The following is a 20,729-nucleotide window of genomic DNA, read 5'->3' as shown; positions in this document are numbered from 1 at the left end:
TCTACCAAAATTAAACTTATTTTTCTCATATATATTCATCACTTTATAATCACAAGGTTCACTCATGTCCAACGAGATTGGGAGGTCGGAGGACATTAGGTTCATGGGATGCGACCATTAAAGATAAAAGATGAAATAATAAATTGAAAAATAAAGATAATATAACTAGTTTTTAGCTCTAATTATTGTAAAACTTGAATCAAATGGTAGATGATGCAGAAATGTTGAATCTCCGTAGTTCAGACACTTCTAACTATATGTTTTAGTACAACTTCAAACATTTGGTCCAAAATTCCAGATTCTTGTTTCAAAACTGATACTAGTTCATGTTTTGTATAAACATTCTTGATTTACGCATATCAATTCCATGTAAAGTAAGTCCTATAAATGCTTTCCATATCCCATATATCTCATCTTGGAACTCAGGAGCCCATCTTCACAAGAAACAATGGTTAAGACTTGGACATGTAAAAAAACCAAAAACAAAAGCAAAAAATCGACGAAAAACAATATTTACACTCGAGTGTTGTGTCTTAATCTCGCGTTATCCAAATTTTGTTCCTCACAAATAAATTCCCGACAATTTGTTCGCATATGAAATTGACAAAATATTCGGCATAAGCTCTGGAACTCGGCATAAGCTGTGGAACCCATGAGTTTACATTGCGTAAAGATCATTACCTCGTCAAGAGAGTGTTGCTACATAATTACAAGATTAAAAATGAGTAAATCGGTCACCTTGATCCATTTCTCAACTACTCCGTGTTATCAGAATTTTGATCCTCGTTGGAACTGGCTTTCCCAGAAGTGTCTGCATCACCCGACTGTGGATTGGATGAGCTTAAGGATCCATTACCTCCGTCAATATCACCTTCCATAAAGGAGTTGAAAGCAAGTTGTCCCGAATAAAGGAATAATCCAAGAGCATTGGCGCCAAAGACAAAAGTAGCAAGGTAACACATTCCATTTATTATGGTCCTGCACGGAATTGACGAAGAAAGATAATAAGTCTACTATAACATGGAAATGAGCTTGCTAGCGAGTCACGAGATTTACCTAATTGTTATGGTTATCTGGCGGACCTGAAAAATGGTTAAAATCCACAACATTAGTTCATTGGATGATAACTTTTGCAGAGTCCTAATGAAGTTTGATAATAAAGTTCAAACCAAACAAATTGAACTCGAGTTTGAAGTTAAATAGAGCCCAAAACATTACATTTTTGAGTTTCGAGCATTTTCAAGCTCAAATTCAGATATGAAAAAAAAAGGCTAGAATTCGACGGATTCAATACGTTTACACTCAACTATCATAATTGATTATAAAATAACTAAACATCATGGATTTGTCTTCACAACACATCCGACCGCCAATAAGATGATTAAGTTATTAACTACAATCTGATACAAACCGACTTAATTTTGCCCAAAACACAATTTAATTGGGAAATTTCGTGTGTACACCACACATCAATCATATTGTTTGGAGCAATGGCCCTTAACTGAACCACATTATGCATCAAATAAATTTCGGAAAAACGTACTATTAGGCAATCACGCCACCTTGATGAGGAACAATTGCTAGACTTGGTCTATGCAAGAGTTCTTTCCTTTAATAAGGACAACTCCAAAAAAAAAAAAAAAAAAAAACAAACCGAGTAGTTATCTGAAAGTGTTTGGCGATTTAGAGAAGCTTCGATGGTTGTTGTAAACTTGAAGAGAATTGTGGCAATCACAGCAGCTGTTACTGCACCTAGAAACGCTTGAACAGGTGAAGGGGGAGACTTGGCTGTCACTGGAAATAAAGACATTGATTTCAAGCTATCTACAGCCTCCTCTTTTAAAGATTTGTTCATCCCAGATGACCGAAATTTCTGAAATAAAATTAACCGTGATTGAAAAACTATACTAGAACATCAAAACCAAAGCCTTAATGTGCAAATTCTACAAAATGGTCACTTTAAAAGTTGAGAACACATTTTCCAAGAAAATGACACAACTCCCAACAGAAACTCTTCAGCCTGCAAACGATTCCACAAATTCTAACACAGGAGGCTTGGCATCTAAGAAATGGGCACAAAAGCGTATAGAACCTGAAGGTGAATTTGATTCATTATCGCCCAAATCATAGCGACGTCGTAAGGAAAAGATGCGCACAAATAAAAGAACATCGAAATGAAGTACCGTTTCTTTGGCACGCTGAGCGCGGCGGCGGAGGGAGCGGAAGAGAAAAACGGTGATGGCACCGGTGAGGAGGACACTGGTGGCTGTCTGGAGGAGGGTGGGGTCATCAGTGGTTGCAAAAATGGAAGGAACTGAGGGAGGTAACTCGACGGGACCCTCAACCGCCGGCGCCACAACGGGAGTGACCGCAGTTGTAGCGGCGGTGAGTTCTTCAGAGAGCTGGGCAAGCCATGTCTTGTGGGCAGAACATAGTGAATATTGATGATTTGGTTTGATGGGTCTGGAAGGAGACTGAGGAAGACGTGAAAACGGTAATGGAGGAGGTGAGAGGTGGAAGACGGCGGCGGAGAAGCGGAGGAGCTGCAGTTGGGGCGGACACATTTGGCAGTTTCAAGGGTGATGGAGGATTATCTATTTAGCTATTCAACTGATAATAAATAAAAATTTGTTTTTACTTGATTGATTATGGGCACAATATCATGAAATGGTACAACCATCAGATGCAAGTGGTACAAGTACAACTATAACTTCCTGTTTTGCGGGAAAAATTGAAAATTCATTTCAACATATTAAATTTTGTTGTGAAAAAGTAAAATTTATGGTAAAAAGTAAAAATCTCAAACTCTCAAAATTTACCAAACTACACACTTTATAATATTTTTCTCTCTACTCAATTGTGATTTTCTTCACAAATGAGAGATCTATTTATAGAGTTTTATTACACATAATCCAAAAATAAAATACATCATTACCTACATCATCACACACAAATTTCTAACTTTACAACTCTTATTTTCAACATTCAAATATTCAACTATTACTTTTCCATATTAAAATATATTATTTCAACACTCCCCCTTGTGATGATCATGATACGATGATGTCTTCATTACGTGTTTTGTACTGCCTCGTTAAAAACCTTACTAGGAAAAACTCATTGGGATAAAAACCATAGTAAGGGAAAAAGAGTGCAGTCACGTGAACTCCCCCTCATGTTGACACGAACAACTCTTCACAAATTTCGTAGATTGCGCATCCCAATATTATATATGTGCTTTCTGAATATTGACGTAGGTAGTGCCTTTGTGAAGAGATCTGTTGAGTTTTCACTTGATTGAATGTGACGAACATCAATACATTTATTCTTCTCAAGCTCCTTGGTGAATGCGAAGAACTTAGGAGGAATATGTTTAGTTCTGTCGCTTTTTATGTATCCTTCTTTCATTTGAGCAACACATGCAGCATTATCTTCATATAGTATCACAGGCTTCTCATCAAATGATAATCCGCATGAAATTTGGATATGTTGGGTCATTGATTTTAACCACACACATTCACGACTTGCTTCATGTAGTGCAATAATCTCGGCATGATTTGATGAAGTTGTTACGAGCGTTTGTTTCTGTGAACGCCAAGATATTGCAGTGCCTCCACGAGTAAATACATATCCAGTTTGGGAACGTGCCTTGTGTGGATCAGATAAGTATCCAGCATCGGCATAACCAATTATACTTGGATTAGCATCTTTTGAATACAAAAGTCCCAAGTCTGTCGTTCCTCGTAGATAACGGAATATATGTTTAATTCCGTTCCAGTGTCTCTTTGTTGGATATGAGCTAAATCTTGCCAACAGATTCACGGCAAAAGATATATCAGGCCTTGTACAATTTGTAAGGTACATAAGGGCACCGATGGCACTTAGATATGGTACTTCTGGACCAAGAATATCTTCATCATCTTCACATGGACGGAATGGATCCTTTTCTATATTTAATGATCTAACAATCATTGGAGTACTTAAAGGATTTGCTTTATCCATATTAAAACGTTTAAGGATCTTTTCTGTATAATTTGTCTGGTGAACAAACATTCCACATTCTTTTTGTTCAATTTGTAAACCCAGACAATACTTGGTTTTTCCAAGATCCTTCATTTCAAATTCTTCCTTCAAGTATGACACAACTTCTTGAATTTCCTTATTCGTTCCAATGATGTTTAAATCATCAACATACACAGCAATAATTACGCATCCGAATGTTGTTTTCTTAATGAAAACACAAGGGCATATTGAATTATTTACATATCCCTTTTTCATCAAGTGATCACTTAGTCGATTATACCACATTCGACCTGATTGCTTTAACCCATATAATGATCTTTGTAATTTCACAGAATAACATTCCCTGGGTTTTGAACTTTGTGCTTCAGGCATCTTAAATCCTTCAGGGATTTTCATATATATATTACTATCAAGTGATCCATATAAGTAAGCTGTAACAACATTGAAGAACCTAAAGGGGGGGTGAATAGGTTCTTTTAGGCCCTTTAGCGTTTTTAAAACGAGTTTGCAAAAATTGCAAGCGGAAGACTTGAGGGACAATCACAAATAAAATGAATGCGTAAAGTAAGTGCGTAAAATAAATGCGTAGTAAAGTAAATGCGTAAAGTAAAGAGGGATAGAGATGTTTATGGAAGTTCGACGAAGAATCGTCTACGTCTCCCCTTCTCGATGAGGATCGAGGTATCATTATATCGACTTGGCTTTAGGAGCTCCAAGCTAGCTTTTACAACCACGCCTCGATGCGTCTACTTGGCCTTGAGGGCTCCAAGGATAGCCACGAACTTTACAACCCACTCGAGAGTATTACTTTCACTCTTTTTCTACAACTCTTTTGATATTACAACTCTTTTAATCAACGCACACAAGAGATAGTAGAAAGCTTTGTAAGAGACAAGAGAGAGTGAAGTGGGATATTTTAAAATGCATCCTCAAAGGCCAATTTATACTAGTCTTGGACGCCAAGGTTCGGATCTTCTGTTTATACTTCGGAACGTCCGATGTGATTGAAATCAATTTGCGTAATTCTGGGATGGCTTCGGATCGTCCGTTCTTGACTTCGTAGGGTCCGAACATATGCTTCGGAGGGACCGATCAAACTTCGTTGCTTCCGAACAGTTCTTTCAGACAGTGATGAACAACTTCGGAAGGTCCGAACTCAGGTTCGTACCGTCCGAACATTCCCGCGTTTCCGGAGATTTAAAATCTTCAACACTTCGTAACGTCCGATCATGTCTTCGTAGCGTCCGAAATCTTACTCGATCAATCAGTCATATCAATTTGTCTCCGCATTGAAGTGATTTGATTGCTTGTGTTCGGAACGTCCGATCACGTCTTCGGAACGTCCGAACTCTCTCCTCGCAGCTTCCGAACAGCTTCTATTTTGCTTCTGAATTGCATAATTTCGGACCGTCCGAACCGAATGTCGGATCTTCCGAACGTAACCTGTTTCTTAATTTCCTGCATGCCTCAATATAAAACATTAGTACATTTTTAATCCAAGTTTTGGTATCATCAAAACAAAAACTTTGGGATATGTTACAGCATTAAAAACATTAATCTCATCCTCGAGATTTGTATGCGTTTAAGGCGTAACAATCTCCCCCTTTTTGATGATCACAAAACTTGGTTAAAAATTGAGATAACAATAATCAACATAATCGAAATGTTATTAAATAACTCCCCCTTAATCAAATAACAAGTCTAAGAGGTTGAATTAAGGCGAATTTATTTAATAACCATTTAATAGCAATTTTAACCAAATAAATTCTCCCCCTTTTTGTGATAAGCAAAAAGACATAAGCATAAAGAGAGACAAATAAACAGGTAAAATATCCACTAATAAATGCAAGTCTTTTATACAATGATGCATAAAGATAAAATAAACAAAAATAACAAAAACATAATCTAAGAATCCGCATCCCGCGACTCTCTATGTCTCCTCATCTCAGCCTCGATGGAATCAAGACGCGAGGAAGTCTCAGTATGATGACGCTCTAAGGTAGACTCCAAAAGGGAAAAACGAGTGTCGAAACGAGTCTCCAATCGCTCGAGATACTCGAAAATCCGATCGTAGGGTCCAGAGGGAGCAGGCGGAGTGAAGCCATGAGGAAGGTCATCCATGGTCATCAAAGGAGTGCTAATAGGGTCGGGAACACGCTGATGGGATGAAGAGGGAATATCAACCGAAGGGGTAGGAGTGGTACCCGTAGTAGGGGGACCAGCGGGAAATCCTCTCGTCTGAACGTGAGGAGGAAGGAGACCGAAGGGAACATGAAAGTGTTCGGTCGGACGATAGGACGCAAAGATGCGATCCTTGTCGATGACCCAAGAGGATAAGACGGGATTCCAAGAGAGTCCCATCTTAACAACAGTATCATGGTCGATAGTCTCGCGAGGAGAAATAGATAAGGATTCTTCATCTGTAAAGTCAATGCCCAGATGGGCTAGAATCCGGTTAATGAACCGGCCAAATGGAAAAGAGACGCGAGTAGAAGAAGCCGCGTACTCCATGGCATACATAAGAAAACGGGGAAGGTTAAAAGGACGCTGGGAGACTAAATAATAGAGAATGTACAGATCGAGATATTTGCAAGTGGAGAGGTCTCCACTGCGAGGAACAATAGAAGAAGTGATGAGCTTCAGAACAAGCTGAAGCTGAGGAGGAAGGTCCTTCGCATGAGGACGGTCATCGGCAGGAGTAGGCGGACGGCCGAAGATGGTGGACAAGGCAGTGACTCGATCAAAAGTGGGGTCATTCTCAGTCCAAGACTGAGAAAAGAACTCACTCGGTCCGTCTCGAGGAAGATCGAACCAAGTGGAGAGGTCGGCGGTAGAAAAAGAAATGAACCGACCCTGAACAATGGTAACAACACGAGTGTCATCACCACCAAGAACTAAGGAAAAGTTCGCATAGAACTGATGTATGAGAGAGGGGTAGATGAGATCGGGTACGGAAGGTAGAAAGAAGTTTCCCCAACGTTGAGACTCAATAAGAGTAATCAACGTAAAGAAATTTGCACAAAGATAATCGGTGTGAAGGGTACGACCAGGCAGAATGTTACGGGTTTCGAATTCAGGTGGGATAGGACGAGGGTTGGGTGGTTGGGTAAGATCATGGTGAAAGGCACCGTGACGAGGGCGAACATTTCGGCCAGCTACGTTACGGCGCGGAGGCATAGTGAGTTGTGAGTGTTTTGTGTGGGGAAAGAAAGAAGGAGTGAATGAGCAAATAAATCAGAGGATCCGAACGCCTATTTATAGGCCATGTTCGGACGGTCCGAACATGAGTTCGGAAGGTCCGGAATTTGAACGGAACGGTTATCTGGCAGACAGTTCGGACGATCCGATTAACAATCGGACAATCCGATCACAGAACGGAGGCTACGAAGCGTAAACGGAGGGTCCGAAGTCTGACAATCACGCATGGGAAGGCGCGAACATTAAATGACATCGGAAGGAGTTCGGACGATCCGATGTTTGTTCGGATGGTCCGAAGAGGGAATCGGAGGTTCTGGAACCTATGGTCAGGTTCGGACGATCCGAACACGTTCGGTGGATCCGAGGTGAAACGGAGCATCCGAATAGGAGCGTTGATTCCGAAGTAGCCAAGATGAGGAACACCTAAAATTTAAAAATATTTAGCACATAAATGAATGTTGAGCCATAATTATGGATAAATACAATTAATTTGTATTATCCGTCATTATAATGCTCACATTAATAATACTCCCCCTCAATTTAACAAATATGTACGAGAGTATTCGACTAGTGTTTACAACTCAATCATGCCAAGTTCACCACGCAAACGAGTAAAAGTAGATTCATCTAGTGGTTTTGTAAAAATATCAGCAATTTGATTCTTGGTGTCAACATAGTGAAGTTCAACATCATTTTGCTCAATGTGATCACGAATGAAATGATGTCGAATGTCAATATGTTTAGTACGAGAATGTTGAACTGGATTCTTTGTTAGACATATGGTGCTTGTATTATCACAAAAGATTGGAATTTTTGAAAAAGTAACACCATAGTCGAGTAATTGATACTTCATCCAAAGAATTTGTGCACAACAACTACCGGCAGCCATATACTCGGCCTCGGTCGTTGAAAGTGCAACACAGTTTTGCTTTTTAGAAAACCATGACACCAAGCAATTTCCCAAAAAGAAACAAGTTCCACTAGTGCTCTTTCTATCCACCTTATATCCTCCAAAGTCGGCATCACAGTAAGCTTTTAAATCGAAAAAAGAGTTCTTAGAATACCATAATCCGAGATTTGGAGTATTTGAAAGATATTTGAAAATGCGTTTTAAGGCGAATAAGTGTGATTCCTTTGGACATGATTGAAATCGTGCACACAAGCAAACACTAAACATAATGTCAGGTCTACTAGCAGTCGCATAGAGTAGGGAGCCAATCATGCTACGAAATAACTTTTGGTCAACAGGTTTACCTCCCTCATCTTTGTCGAGTCTGACTGTCGTGCTCATAGGTGTGGATGAGGCTTTGGAAGACTCCATCCCAAACTTTTTTAGCATCTCCTTGATGTACTTCCCTTGGTTGACAAAGAAACCATCCTTGCATTGCTTGATTTGGAGACCAAGGAAGTAGTTGAGCTCGCCCATCATGCTCATCTCAAAGTGATCCTGCATAAGCTTAGAAAAATCTCTACACAAGTGTTCATTAGTAGCACCAAAAATAATATCATCTACATATATTTGTACTATCAGCAAATCATTATTTTTAGTCAAGGTAAATAAGGTAATATCAACTTTACCTCTACAAAAACCATTAGACAGCAAAAAGGTAGATAATTTCTCATACCAAGCTCTAGGAGCTTGTTTCAAACCATACAAAGCCTTATCAAGTTTATACACATAATCAGATAAGTGCACATCTTCAAAACCAATAGGTTGCTCAACATACACTTCTTCTTTCAAATCACCATTAAGAAAAACACTTTTAACATCCATTTGAAACAATTTAAAGTCTCTAGAGCAAGCAAAAGCAAGTAGCATGCGAATGGATTCTAGTCTAGCGACAGGGGCATAAGTCTCATCATAATCAATTCCCTCTTCTTGACTATATCCTTTAGCTACTAGCCTAGCTTTATTTCTAGTGATTGTACCATGCTCATCTAACTTGTTCCTAAATACCCATTTAGTTCCTATGACAGGTCTATCAGTGGGTCTAGGTACAAGATTCCAAACTTTATTCCTTCTAAATTCATTTAGTTCATCTTGCATAGCAATAATCCAAGAATCATCAAGTAAAGCTTCTTCTATGTTCTTAGGCTCTATGTGAGAAAGAAAAGCAAGATAATTGCACATATTAGAAGAGCGAGTAGATACTCCCTTCGATGGGCTACCAATGATGAGGTCCATGGGATGATCCTTGTGTGTAGTCCACTCCTTCGGAAGAGGTGCGTCCTCTTGATCTTTAGGAACATCATCTAGGCTTGTGGACTCCAACTTTTCGCCAAGGATATCTATATCATCATCATCAGAAACAACAGTTCTAGGCAAGCAAGGGTTAGTTTCATCAAATATGACATGAATAGATTCTTCAACTAGTAAAGTACGTTTATTAAATACTCTATATGCTTTGCTAGAAGTAGAGTAACCAAGAAAGATACCTTTGTCCGATTTAGCATCGAACTTACCCAGGTTGTCCTTACCATTGTTGTGGATGAAGCATTTTGATCCAAAAGTGCGGAAGTAAGAAATGTTAGGCTTTCTCCCTCTCCATAGTTCGTATGGAGTTTTCTTGAGAATTGGCCTTATTGATACGCGATTGATGATGTAACAAGCAGAACTCATTGCTTCAGCCCAAAAATATTTTGGTAGAGAATGCTCACATAGCATGGTCCTTGCAATCTCTACTAGGGTCCTATTCTTCCTCTCAACGACACCGTTTTGTTGAGGAGTTCTAGGACAAGAAAAGTTGTGACCAATGCCTTTGCTTTGACAAAAAATTGAAAAATTTTCATTTTGAAATTCCGTTCCGTGGTCACTACGGATTTGTTTGATCAAAAGATTTTTCTCATTTTCAACCTTTTTGACAAAAATTTTGAAATGATCAAAGGCATCATTTTTGTGGGCTAAGAACAATGTCCAAGTAAAACGTGAAAAATCATCTACAATGACAAAAGCATAAGATTTTCCTCCTAGACTAGTTGTCCTTGAGGGACCACATAAATCTAGATGAAGTAATTCAAGGGGCATAGAAGTGGATACAAAATTTTTATTTTTGAAAGATTCCTTTGTGTGTTTACCAAGTTGACAAGCATCACAAAAAGAATCTAATTTTAAATTCAGCTTTGGCATTCCGGAAACTAGGTCAAGTTTTAAAAGTTTTTCTATGGTGCTCATCCCAACATGACCAAGTCGTCTATGCCAAAGAATGTTGTCATCAACATTTAATGTTACAAGGCTTTTTATTTTTGAAAAAGATGAAATCTTTAAATCGACCTTGTAAACATTTTCACTTCTATAACCTTTGAAACTAATGGTTTTGTCAGTTGTGAGTGATACAGTGCAATCGTGTGGTGTGAATTTGACTTCATAACCCCTATCGCACAATTGACTAATGCTTAGGAGGTTATGTTTAAGCCCTTTCACAAGAAGTACATCATCAATAATAGTAGAGTTAGATATACCTATTGAGCCGATGCCTTCTATGATCCCTTTGCTGTTGTCTCCGAAGGTCACCGATCCCTTTTCTTTTGGTCGAATGGATTGTAGCAGCTTCTTTTCTCCCGTCATGTGTCGAGAGCATCCACTGTCAAGATACCAAGTGCTCGATGACTTGTTTCCCCTTTGTCCCTACAAGGTTGAGATACAGTTTGATAGTTGGTACCCGTTTCTTTGGGTCCTTTGGGGTTAGTAGTTGGGGATTTGGGGATCCATTTCCAATAACTATTCTTGTTGTGTTGGTGTCTAAGTTTCTTGCATTTAGGTCTTATGTGGCCTATCTTACAACAGTAAGTGCATGTTGGTGGTGTTCTTGGTTTTGCCTTTGCGATAAGACTAGCGAAGTTGACTGATTTCTTTTCATATCCTAGACCTCCTTTGTCGAAGTTACACCTTTGCATGCTCAAGAGGTTTTCTAGTTTACCGCTACTCACATTGAACTTGTTGAAGGCTTTCTCTAAGTCTCTTAGGTTTGTCTTGAGCTTAGTGTTGTCATGCATCCTAGCTTCTAGTTCAGTTTTAAGTTGCTTATTCTCATTTCTAAGTGACTTAGCCTTATTGTACATACTAGTGTAAGCGGAGAGTAATTCATCGTAAGAGGGTACCTCGTCGTCATCCGAGTCGGTCAGATGATCTTCCTTCGCCATGAAGCATAGGGTAGACTCCTCTTCGTTGTCGCTGTCGCTCCACGTGGCTAGAAGGGCCTTTTTCTTGTCTTTGCCGGCCTTCTTCTTGGAGGGACACTCGTTTGCATAGTGACCCTTTTGTTGACAGTTGTAGCAGGTCACTTCCTTCTCAAACTTTTTGTCTTTCTTGTTGAAGTTGGAACTCCGCATGAATCTTTTGAACTTTCTAGTGAGGAGTGCCATTTCTTCATCGTCGCTATCTTCAAGTTGACTGGTCAAGGCGATCCCTTTCGCCTTTACTTTGTCGTCATCTTTCTTTGTCTCCTTCCGGGTAGATACTTCAAGTTCATGGGTCTTTAGGGTCCCATGAAGTTGATCAAGGTCGTAGGATGCCGCATCTCCCTTGTTGGATTCAATGATAGCCGTGCGCTTTGCATCCCATTCCGCCGGTAATGCTCGAAGGGCTCTCCTCCACACTTGTTTAGTTGGGTAGTTCTCACCAAGTTGGGCAAGCTCATTGATGATTTGGGTGAGCCGCCGGAACATGGTGTCGATATCCTCCTTGGGTTCCATCTCAAAGGTCTCGTACTTGAGTTGGAGAAGGTCTATCTTCGTTTCTTTGACTTGATTGGTTCCCTCGTGGCAAATCTCCAATTTGTCCCAAATCTCTTTGGCGGAGGTACAAGCCGAGATTCGGTTGTATTCATTCATATCTAGAGAACAATGAAGAATATTCATAGCTTTAGCATTTTGAGAGATAAGTTTCATATCGTCCTTGGTGAAGTCATCCATTCCCTTAGGAATTTCCTTATTATCCACGGTTTTCATGGGGATATAGGGACCTTTCACCGTTATTTTCCAAAGGTCGTAATCGACGGATTGGATGTATAGAGATATTCTATTTTTCCAATATCCGTAATTAGTACCATTGAAAAGAGGGGGACGATTTGTGGATTGTCCTTGGGCATACTCGCTTGCTAGATTGGCCATTTTAAAAGATTTTGAAAAAACTGGCTCTGATACCACTTGAAGAACCTAAAGGGGGGGTGAATAGGTTCTTTTAGGCCCTTTAGCGTTTTTAAAACGAGTTTGCAAAAATTGCAAGCGGAAGACTTGAGGGACAATCACAAATAAAATGAATGCGTAAAGTAAGTGCGTAAAATAAATGCGTAGTAAAGTAAATGCGTAAAGTAAAGAGGGATAGAGATGTTTATGGAAGTTCGACGAAGAATCGTCTACGTCTCCCCTTCTCGATGAGGATCGAGGTATCACTATATCGACTTGGCTTTAGGAGCTCCAAGCTAGCTTTTACAACCACGCCTCGATGCGTCTACTTGGCCTTGAGGGCTCCAAGGATAGCCACGAACTTTACAACCCACTCGAGAGTATTACTTTCACTCTTTTTCTACAACTCTTTTGATATTACAACTCTTTTAATCAACGCACACAAGAGATAGTAGAAAGCTTTGTAAGAGACAAGAGAGAGTGAAGTGGGATATTTTAAAATGCATCCTCAAAGGCCAATTTATACTAGTCTTGGACGCCAAGGTTCGGATCTTCTGTTTATACTTCGGAACGTCCGATGTGATTGAAATCAATTTGCGTAATTCTGGGATGGCTTCGGATCGTCCGTTCTTGACTTCGTAGGGTCCGAACATATGCTTCGGAGGGACCGATCAAACTTCGTTGCTTCCGAACAGTTCTTTCAGACAGTGATGAACAACTTCGGAAGGTCCGAACTCAGGTTCGTACCGTCCGAACATTCCCGCGTTTCCGGAGATTTAAAATCTTCAACACTTCGTAACGTCCGATCATGTCTTCGTAGCGTCCGAAATCTTACTCGATCAATCAGTCATATCAATTTGTCTCCGCATTGAAGTGATTTGATTGCTTGTGTTCGGAACGTCCGATCACGTCTTCGGAACGTCCGAACTCTCTCCTCGCAGCTTCCGAACAGCTTCTATTTTGCTTCTGAATTGCATAATTTCGGACCGTCCGAACCGAATGTCGGATCTTCCGAACGTAACCTGTTTCTTAATTTCCTGCATGCCTCAATATAAAACATTAGTACATTTTTAATCCAAGTTTTGGTATCATCAAAACAAAAACTTTGGGATATGTTACAGCATTAAAAACATTAATCTCATCCTCGAGATTTGTATGCGTTTAAGGCGTAACAAACATCCATAAGACGCATTTCTAAATTTTCAGATACCGCCAAGCTAATCAAATACCGAAACGTAATTGCATCCATCACAGGAGAATACGTTTCTTCATAATCAATTCCAGGCCTTTGAGAAAAACCCTGTGCAACAAGTCGAGCTTTATATCTTACTATTTCATTTTTCTCATTTCGCTTTCGAATAAAAACCCATTTGTATCCAACAGGTTTTACACCTTCAGGTGTAAGGACTATAGGTCCAAAAACATTACGTTTATTTAGCGAATCCAATTCAACCTGGATGGCTTCTCTCCATTTTATCCAGTCCTGCCGATTTTTACATTCACCAAAAGATTTTGGTTCATGATCTTCATTATCATTTATGATGTCGATTGCCACATTATAAGAAAATATATCATCAATTTTATCTATATCTTTTCGGTTCCATATTTTTCCAGTATTAATGTAATTGATAGAGATTTCATGATTCTCGTCAGTTTGTGGTTCTGACAGAACATTTTCATCATCATGTGTTTCTTCAGGAACAACATTCTCTATTTTGTGATCATCATGTTTCTCTATGAATTTTCTTTTTCGAGGATTTTTATCCTTGGAACCGACTGGCCTTCCACGCTTCAGGCGTTTAATGACATCATGAGTATCTTCCATTTGTTTCTTTGGAATTTCAATTCGAGCAAGGGCATTTGCAGCATGTATATATGATTTAGTTACCCTTTTTGTGTCTGCAAATGCATCTGGTATTTGATTTTCTATTCTTTGCAAGTGTACAATTTGTTGTACATATTTTTCACATTGTTTTGTTCTTGGATCCAGATGTAACAATGATGATACATACCATGTAATTTCTTTTTCGGTATGTTTTTGTTCTCCCCCTAACATTGGGAAGATTTCCTCATTAAAATGACAATCAGCAAAACGTGCTGTGAACACATCTCCTGTCTGAGGTTCAAGATATCGAATGATTGATGGACTATCATAACCGATATAAATTCCAACCTTTCTTTGAGGTCCCATTTTCTTTCGTTGTGGTGGTGCAATAGGCACATACACCATACATCCAAAAATTCTCAGATGAGAAATGTCTGGTTCTTTACCAAATGCAAGCTGTAATGGGGAGTATTTATGATATGCACTTGGTCTGATGCGAATTAATGAAGCAGCGTGTAAAATTGCATGTCCCCATATAGAAATATGGAGCTTTGTTTTCATAATCATTGGTCTAGCAATCATTTGCAGACGTTTAATCAATAATTCAGCCAATCCATTCTGTGTATGTACATGAGCAACAGGATGCTCAACAATGATTCCCATAGACATACAATAATCATTGAAAGTCTGGGAAGTAAATTCACCAGCATTATCAAATCTAATTTTCTTGATTGTATAATCGGGAAATTGATTCCTCAATTTTATTATTTGAGCAAGTAATCTTGCAAATGCAACATTTCGAGTTGACAATAAACATACATGTGACCATCTGCTGGAGGCATCAATCAATACCATAAAGTATCTGAATGGTCCACATGGTGGATGGATTGGTCCACAAATATCACCCTGAATACGTTCAAGAAACATTGGTGATTCAGTTTGGATTTTGACTGGTGATGGTCTTATAATAAGTTTTCCAAGAGAACATGCTTTACATTGAAACTTATTATTCTGAAAGATCTTCTGGTCTTTCAGTGGATGACCATGTGTATTTTCTATAATTCTTCGCATCATTGTTGAACCAGGATGTCCCAATCGATCATGCCAATTGGTTAATATCGAGGAATTATCAACTACCATGTTTGATTCAATGGGACTTATATGTGTATAATGCAATCCAGTAGGGAGCATTGATAGTTTTTCAATCACATATTTCTTTCCTGATTTATATGTGATAAGACACATATATTTTTCATTCCCTTCATTCATTGTTTGAGTATCATACCCATGGGAATATATATCATTAAAACTCAACAAATTTCTTTTCGATTGTGGTGAATATAAAGCATCATTGATCAAAAATTTTGTACCATTAGGTAACAAAAATTGTGCTTTACCACATCCTTTAATCAAGTCTACAGGACCTGATATTGTGTTCACCGTTGTTTTTGTTGGTTTTAGTTCCAAGAAATATCTTTTATCTCGGAGGATAGTGTGCGTTGTACCACTATCGGGTATGCAAACTTCAGCTTTGCTCATAGCATTTTCCATATTTGAACTTCAAAAAAATATGCAATGAAATAAAATTACTGACAATACATATATAAATATAACACATATCATAATTGTACAATAAAACATTATTATATGAATACATGAAAAACAAATTATTGTACATTTATATTCTACCACTATATTGTTCATTTTCAGAAAAATCATTGAGAAAATCTGCAGCATCAAAATTGTTCATTTCTATCCCACCAACATGTTGATCATTTCCAGAGAAATCATTCATAAAATCACCAGCATCAAGATGAGTTGAATCACTCAAACGGTCACTGCGTTCAGTGAAGTTGGTCTCCTTTTCTTTCCCCTTTAATGATTCTTTATAAAGTTTACAAAGGTGCTGAGGGGCTCGACAAACTTTGGACCAATGTCCTGGAGTACCACATCTGTAACAAGAACTTTCATATCTTTTTGAGTGATTCTCATTAACACTTGTATTCTCATGATGTCTTTTCTGTGGATGGTTTGGGACGCTCTTTTGAGATGAGTTATAACTATCTCTATTATTTTCAAAACCACGGCCGCGTCCACGACCACGACCAATTCCACGTCCACGTCCACGTCCACGTCCACGACCTCGACCTCGACCTCGACCAAAACCTTGTCTTTGAAATTGATTTTGGTTTCCAGGTATAAATTCATTTTTACTTACAGCATTTACTTCTGGAAATGCTGTTGATCCAGTGGGTCGGGACTGATGATTTCTCATTAATAGCTCGTTGTTCTTTTCCGCCACAAGAAGACAGGCGATGAGCTCAGAATATCTCGCAAATCCACGTACTCTATATTGTTGCTGTAGAGTAATATTTGATGCATGAAATGTGAAAAATGTTTTTTCAAGCATCTCAGATTCTGTGACCTCATGTCCACAAAATTTTAATTGCGAGATTATTCTATACATCGCCGAATTGTAATCACTGACTTTTTTAAAATCTTGGAATCTCAGTGTGTTCCATTCATCCCGGGCGGTCGGAAGTATAACTTCCCTTATATGTTCAAATCTTTCTTTTAATCCCTTCTACAAAGCCATGGGATTTTTTTCAGTCAGATATTCACATTTCAATCCATCGTCGAGATGTCGACGCAAAAATATCATAGCTCTTGCCTTTTCTTGTGACGTGCATATGTCATTTTCTTTAATGGTCTCGCTTAGACCCAATGACTCAAGATGCATTTCTACATCTAGAGTCCATGGCATATAATTCTTTCCCGTGATGTCGAGCGCAATAAATTCGAGCTTTGTTAAATTTGACATGGTGGTACTAAAAAAAATTACGATGCATTTTATTAGTTAATAAATATTGCAATACAAAGTAACGGATAAACAACAAGTACAAGTATTTGTAAAAATAAAGAAAACGCACGAGGAGGATATTCTCCGATAAATACAAGACTCGTGAGTATGATAACCAAAATAATTAAAAATATCCTTGAGAAAGCCATCTTCTTTTTTCTTCGAAAAATTTGATGATGAATAATTTTTAGAGAAGAAGAGAAAGTTGGAGTGATTGAATGTGTTTGTGAGATGATATTTATAGTGCAAAAACTAGCCGTTTGTTACCGTTTATGACCGTTGGTGTACAAAAAATAAATGTATGTATTTGTATAATTTTATGGTAATAATATGATGTATATAATATTAGACATGTTTAAATAATTATGTATATCATATCATAATATTATAATGAGTGTCATAATTTATTTTGTTTAAAAACCTTATAGGTTTTTATACTTGTCGTAGCCCTTATCGGGAGTGTGGGATGTCGTCTTAACATCCTCCCAGGATTTATAACAAGTTTATGAAAAATTTATTTTTATTATTTCTAATAATAACATTATATTGTATATTAAATAAATACACAATAAATAAATAACAGTAAAATAAATATTATTACTTTTGTTACCTTTTTCTTCTGTTTGGAGCTTGGAATAGTATGTAGGACTTTTAGAGCTTCGTGCTGATAACGTGTTGTGAAAAAGTAAAAATTTATGGTAAAAAGTAAAAATCTCAAACTCTCAAAATTTACCAAACTACACACTTTATAATATTTTTCTCTCTACTCAATTGTGATTTTCTTCACAAATGAGAGATCTATTTATAGAGTTTTATTACACATAATTCAAAAATAAAATACATCATTACCTACATCATCACACACAAATTTCTAACTTTACAAATCTTATTTTCAACATTCAAATATTCAACTATTACTTTTCCATATTAAAATATATTATTTCAACAAATTTAGCATTACAAAAACTAATGAATATTTAATTATTTTACGAGAAAAGTTTAAATAAATCCTCAAACTTTAATTTCATTTAAAATTTATTCTCTTATTCATCAAAAGATAGTTTAAATTCTTTACTATATTTAAGATTTTGCAAAATCGTCTTTGAATCCTTTTTTCATTACATGACATTGTTATTGTTGAAATACGTTTTCTTACACCTAAGACAGAACGGAAGTTTTAAATTTTTTTTCGAAGTTCGAAACGCTCTTTAGACATCGTAAAAATTTAAACATTCATAGGATATTTAAAATTGCTACTTCTGCGTATTCAACGTTGGCTCCAAATTATTACGGACGGATTTTAAACAAAGATAGTCATTCTTATATATCACTTCGAACGAATCTCCCTCCTTTGATCGTCAAATTAAGTCCAAGATCGGATAATATCTTCCTTATTTGGATTGCACTACTGATCTCAAACAATTTTTGCTTTTAGATTAGGACACTCGTACAGTTCAGAAATTCGAAGTTGATGCGGCAACGACGAGGCGGCGACAGTGCTCTCGGCCGAAAAATATTTTTCTTAAAAAATTGTTTTGGCCGAGACATTGAGGGAGGATATGAGAGTTTTTGTGTATTGCTTGTTTTGTTATCAACATTTGATAAAATATTTATTAAAATACACAAGTCATATGTTACGAGAATTTCTAATCCTAATGTCCTTGGACTCTTAATTTTCATTAATTAAATTCTCATGTAATTATATCATGTATTAATACTACTACTAATATGATTATTTAATTAGTAAATTTCAAAATCATTAAATAAATAATTTTAAACTCATGATAATTTTGATCGATGATGTGACAGTACTGATGTATCAAAGATACAAATCTTGTTCATACAATAATAATTGAAAATTTAAAATTTAATTGATCTATTTTTGACAGCTGTCAGTTTTGTGAACTCCTTTACCAAGCAAGCAGTTCCACTCTCCTTACTCAATTCGTAGTTAAACTAACTTTCATAACTTCCATTACATGGAACAACTTGTAAACTCGTTTATAAGCATTATGTTTGATCTCCATCAAACTACGATCGCCAAATTCAATTCCTTGAACTTGATTATCTCAACGGGAACAGATTCCGCTACTTGCATGACCCTCAATAGTTCAGAGATACATCTAGTTGTAGGTTAACATATCCATGTGATTCAAAATAACATTTATTCTTATTTGAGCTTATCCAAATTAGCTCCATTATTTTCATCAATCCCTTGATCAAGAATGTCATAACTCATTTCTGATTGCACCTATCGGATCATAGTAAGAGTTTCTAGTATCATAGCTATAACGACCCGAAAATTCGTGTTTGAAAATTTGCGGAAAAATTTAAAATTTTCTTTGTAGAGTAAGAAAAATGCCTCATTCATGAAATAGACCGTTAACTAAAGTTTAAATCATTAAAAATAGCAGCGGAAGAAATTATTTGTTTGCAAAAGAACAATTTAAGAATAATCCGACAACGGATAAACTGTTTGAGCATAAAATAGTAAGTGCTAAAATGAGGTCCTCGGGTTCCACTACTGCCGACCCAAGCTAGCTCACTGGTCCCCGCCCTCGGCCCCGGCATCATCAGTACATGCAACAATCAAGTCTAGTTAGTCTAAAGACTCAACATGCATATATCGTAAATAACAAGTAAATAAATAGTAAAATTTCATGCAAGTGAAAATATCATGTCATGAGGTATATCGTAAAAATGTCGTGGCACAATTAATTATAATACGTGCATAACTGAACTGAAAATCAAAGTGAAATTGTTTGCTCCTTGGAGCTCTGTACTGAAATAGCCTGTAATAATTTTTCTGGTGAGATTATGGTATACGCAAGTGGCCCCTGCACTGAAACTGACCGGTAACTGGCGACCGGATAATAAAATGCTCCCATGACCGGTAACTGGCGACCGGGTAAAATAATAAACGTCTGATCAGACTATGCCTCAGTATACTGGGTGGTACAAACTGAACTGACCGGTAACTGACGACCGGATTTAGCAATAATCCCATTATAGTGAAATGGCCACAAGCAATATCGCATAATCTCAAAAATGAACATTTTAGCACGTAATATAATTAATTCCCGCAATTATGTATCCTGTAACAATTTTACTGAGTGGATTGGATCGCTCCCAGGCTCGCTGCAACCTAAATATGCCATGAAAAATATGCAATAGCTTATACTTGACCAAACTATGCAATTAAATCCAAAAACTAAGACAAGTGCGCCTAATGACTTCGTATTTAATCATGACTCCGAACCAACCCGAACCATCATGTAGTCATGATTAAAATACGCCTAAGATGATGAAATAATGCTCCTAAAATAGTTAGGGCCGAAATCTAGGTGGATGGAGGCCAAAACATGAAACGCTCTTTCGAGAGTCAATTTGGCACATCGCACCGTAAATTCTCGTACGACTTCAAAAATGATCCGAATGACGAACGGCCAAAAACATGACCTTCCTAACTTGATGAGGCATTGTCCAGTCCAAGGCTATGGGCTAAAAGCCAACCGAGAACTCAAACGAGCCACTGAACCGTCACAGCAAGTTGCTGTCCAAAAATACAGCAACTGTGCTTTGGTTTCCTTGCGTCGTTTGCGAGGCTAATGGCCATTGAGGCTTGAACCACCGATCAGAACCTCTTACCAACATCCTAAGGAATTATTTGAACCATGGATAAGGGCCCTAGGCCAGCTA

The 20,729-nt window shown here is 37.7% G+C and overlaps 2 protein-coding genes across 2 annotated transcripts; both read right to left on the bottom strand.

The window, feature by feature from the left end:
• Positions 1-526: 526 nt before the first annotated feature.
• Positions 527-2,633, bottom strand: LOC140833947 (uncharacterized). The gene is made up of 4 exons (XM_073198486.1): positions 2,184-2,633; positions 1,655-1,873; positions 1,057-1,082; positions 527-978 (listed from the first exon to the last, which is right to left on the bottom strand). The coding sequence occupies exons 1-4, from the start codon at positions 2,562-2,564 to the stop codon at positions 756-758; spliced, it is 849 nt and encodes a 282-aa protein (XP_073054587.1). The 5' UTR covers positions 2,565-2,633; the 3' UTR covers positions 527-755.
• Positions 2,634-7,795: 5,162 nt separating this feature from the next.
• On the bottom strand, positions 7,796-8,525 carry LOC140835412 (secreted RxLR effector protein 161-like). Its single transcript, XM_073200904.1, has one exon. It carries the CDS (start codon positions 8,510-8,512, stop codon positions 7,796-7,798), a length of 717 nt encoding a protein of 238 aa, XP_073057005.1. The 5' UTR covers positions 8,513-8,525.
• Between the last annotated feature and the right edge of the window lie 12,204 nt (positions 8,526-20,729).

This window comes from Primulina eburnea, chromosome 6, assembly GCF_022965805.1.
Source record: "Primulina eburnea isolate SZY01 chromosome 6, ASM2296580v1, whole genome shotgun sequence".
Lineage (NCBI taxonomy): Eukaryota > Viridiplantae > Streptophyta > Magnoliopsida > Lamiales > Gesneriaceae > Primulina > Primulina eburnea.
Note: the sequence above shows the minus strand (reverse complement) of the source record. Positions and strands in the feature narration are given on the sequence as shown.